This window comes from Palaemon carinicauda, chromosome 11 (assembly GCF_036898095.1).
Source record: "Palaemon carinicauda isolate YSFRI2023 chromosome 11, ASM3689809v2, whole genome shotgun sequence".
NCBI classification, from domain to species: domain Eukaryota; kingdom Metazoa; phylum Arthropoda; class Malacostraca; order Decapoda; family Palaemonidae; genus Palaemon; species Palaemon carinicauda.
In genome coordinates this window covers 65,257,292-65,261,105 of record NC_090735.1, presented here as the reverse complement: position 1 = coordinate 65,261,105, position 3,814 = coordinate 65,257,292, and the positions used below count along the sequence as shown (strand labels likewise).

General features: G+C 32.0%; 1 protein-coding gene across 1 annotated transcript in view; it reads right to left on the bottom strand.

The window, feature by feature from the left end:
• Positions 1 to 3,393: 3,393 nt before the first annotated feature.
• The window catches only part of LOC137649697 (facilitated trehalose transporter Tret1-like), a 64,573-nt gene continuing 64,152 nt past the window's right edge, over positions 3,394 to 3,814 (bottom strand). The window contains exon 5 of the mRNA XM_068382660.1: positions 3,394 to 3,814. This exon is cut by the window's right edge and continues 717 nt beyond it. Coding sequence (XP_068238761.1) covers positions 3,584 to 3,814 — 231 coding nt within the window. The 3' untranslated portion in view covers positions 3,394 to 3,583.

Here is a 3,814-nt window from a genome sequence, read left to right as displayed (position 1 = left end):
TCAAGCAAGAGAACTCTAACTTAAGAGAGTGGAAGACCATGATATAGAGGCTAAGGCACTACTCAGGACTAGAGAACAATGGTTTAATTTTGGATTGTCATTCTCCTAGAATAGCCGTTCTCCATAGTTAAAGAATATCTTCTACCCTTACCAAAGTAGCCACTGAAAAATGACAGTGCAGTAGTTACCGTATGAATGAAAAAAGAATTTTAATAGAAAAGTAAAAAAAAAAAAAAATGGTTAAGAAAACACAATATTGCCCCACCACAATCATCGAAAAAAGGAGTTACTCTTTTAGGGTTTTGAACAACAACAAAAAGAATGTAGTTTATTTCAGGTTTATAAAATTAATACACTAAATATTATTTCATAACACATGTATTTATCTAAACATTTGTGCAGGGGTAATGATTTACACTAAAATTTAACTTAACATCCTGTCTTCATCAACGCTAAGAATTATCCGTGAATTCCTACGTGATAAAAATGCATATACTCTATATAAAGTGGTCTTAACAATAACAATCTTTTAGTTGAGTGTACCAAAAAGAATGAAATTTTTAATTGCATTTTCACAAACCCGTTCAGCCCAGTCTCATGAATAGGAATACATCCTACGAGGTAAAAAGAATTCATGTAATGTCAGCGTTCAATAAGAACTTCCAACTTCCGTTAAGACGGATTAATGATATTAAGATTAACACTAATGCTTTAATGCAATCTTCGAATGGCTACAAGCTTTAGTATAAATTAAACGCACTGTCAATCATTCTCTATGAAGACAAACGAAAATAAATTATACTATATTTTCCTATTTGGGATTTCTCTGAGAAAATCAATGAGACCAACTTGTTTATCTTCTCTTCCATATTCCACAGTAGTATAAAATTGAACTTAATTGAACAATAACACGTAAAACAATTATCTAATTCCATCTGTGGGACCAGCCCACAGTCTGATATCTCCACAAGAAAGCCCACATTTGTTCTTTATCATTTTTACAACGGAGGACAGTTTAATTTCTTGGTCATTGCATCGGGAGGTAATGCTGTGTAACATTCTTATCATAGTCAGCCTTTTCTATTCATTACATTTTACGATTTCTGAGCTTTGTTTTCAAATATATTAATTTTAATAAAATATACTAATTAAATCTCATTAAGATAATCTGAAATGAAAGATCGTATGGGCAAAAAGTGCGTAAAACTGAATATCGTATTATTCTTCGAAATAAAAACGATTTTAGATTGGTTCGAAGATGCAAATACTCTTGGATTATTGGCCATCTCTGTAATTTACAACATTATACGCATTATGCACATATCTTTTGTAACTATAAGCACGAGTTCTACTTGTAGGTCTTAAAATTGAATAAATTTCAACGGAGTACTCGTCTACGAAACCTAGCTGACTTTCATTGTTAGGTAGAATAATTTATCCTTTTAATAACTCCCTTTCGGCTTTATCGACACCAATGAACAATCCAATGAAGCTGATTAAATATTTGTGTCTTTAATTTGCATCTTCCCAATAACAGCAACAGTTCTCTATCGACTTTTTTTAGCATCATATGCATTTGCGCATGGGGTGTTCGCTTCAATTTGTATTTGGTTGAGCCTATTATTTCAGTGTGTCATCCATTTCTATTACAAAAGAAAAAAGGCATTTTCAACCTAATTTTATTTTATCAGTTTAAAGCTAAGTAAACTGAAAAATATTCCAATGGCTATGGTTTTTATTTTGTTACCTCTGCTGAAATTATTTATTTTACTTATAGAATTGATCTCTATGATTGGTCAGTCTTCAAACTTTTTTTTCGTATTCACTTCGATTTTTCCCTTTACTCTATGAATTTTTCCATCCAATCTCAGGAAATGTAAACTCGTATTTCAGTCAGCTTCATGTATGATCACGTTTGCTCCCAATACCCGGAATGAAATACGTAAAATTTTTCTAGATAACGTAGAAGGAGTACTTGGTATACTTATTTATGAAATTCTTTTATTTCATGAAATATCATAACTGCTAGTGGGTTTCTATCTACTTCGTTTCGGTATAGTTAAAAATCCTCCGTTACTTACTTGTGCGAGACTTGCTAATATTCAAAATGATGAGAAACAACAAGTAAAGAAAAAATGTCAACAATAAAATCTGCAACATAGGAAGGGGATTATTCCTCCTTTTTGTATGTACAATATATACAAGGAATTCTAAGGTCTCAAAAGGAGATCCATTTTTACTGGTCTTCTCTGCCACTGGAAGGAAAAAATTATCCTCAGGGATGAATGGAGCCAAAATATTTGTTTAACAAAGTAAATTAGGAAACTAGTTGGTCGTGGTATAGTGAAACTGATCTATATATTAATAAATGATCCTAAGATTTTTTTCATTAAGACTTAGATAAGAGAAAAAAACTTCCTTAGAGATCATTTATAAAACTGCCTGTTTTTCTCTCCTAACTTTACATTACGGCTCAAGTTGGAACATTTATTAATTTATGGAAAATCTCCGATTTAGCAATGATTCAGTTATGTATTTTTTCTATAATTTGGATCGTTTGATATAGCAAAACTGTGAGCATCTATTCTCATGTTAATGTGTATACTTAATTGGTTTTTGTCATAAAATTAAAACTTTTTTCACATTTAAACTATTTTCCTCATAACAGAGTAACCCAAGATTCTCTTCATCTCTGGTTACCAATAACAAACGCAAATAGAAATAACACTTAAGAATAGTTCAACTTAATAGGCAATAGAATAATATACAAATATATGAAAATCTATACATATAAATAATTGAAACGCAAATAAATTGTTATATAGATAAATAAATAAATTATATAAACTATGCAAACTATAATTTGACTTTTCAATTGACTACGAATATATCAACCGATAAAGGAAAGATGAAACTAATTCAGAATATGGAGATTTATCCCTGGCAAATCTTTCTATTTCGTTGCTCAGATTTTTAATTCTGGTTATAAAAGTGTTCCAATTGGTGGCAAATTCTAGCTATAGATGAGTAAATTTGCCTAGAATAGAATGTTGAATTCTGGCCATGAATATTTCAATCATTTTGTTAAGATTTCAAATTCTAGATAAAAATGTTTCAAGCCGGATTCAAATATTTCAAATTCTAGCGACGAATATTTCAGCCAAGCTCAAAGTTTTCAAATTTGGACTACAAGGGTTCCAAACAGTTTGCATTTTTTTTTTTTAATTCTGGCAACAAAGGTTTTAACCACGCTGATTTCCTTAAATTCTGTCTACAAACGTTCCAACCAGGCTGATTTTTTTTTCTTTTAATTCTGACTGCAAATGTTTCAACCAGGCTGATTTTTTTTTTTAAAATTCTGCCTACACAGGTTCCAACTCGGCTGACTTTTTTTTTCTAATTCTGACTAAACAGGTCCAAATCAAGTTATAGGCTTTCAAATCTGACTAAAAAAGTTCCAACCCATTCTGACTACAAAGGTTTCACCTAGGCTCCAAGCTTTCAAATCCTGACTATAACGGCTCTAACCAAGCTGAAAGTTTCCAAATCTTAACTACAAAATTTCCAATAGAGTCGCAGGTTTTCAAATTCTGGCTATAAAGGTTTCAATGAGACTATCATGCTTCTTGACAAACGATTTGGTGATGTTGTCGATGCTTTGCTCCTTCAGTTCTCTGAAACAGATCAACACGAATATGTAGCCGCCGACACAAACAACGCAGTGGAACCAGAAGATCCCTCCAGTAGCCACGGCAATTCGAATCTTGTGGAAGAGGACGTCGACGACCAGCATCGAGGACCACATGACACAAGA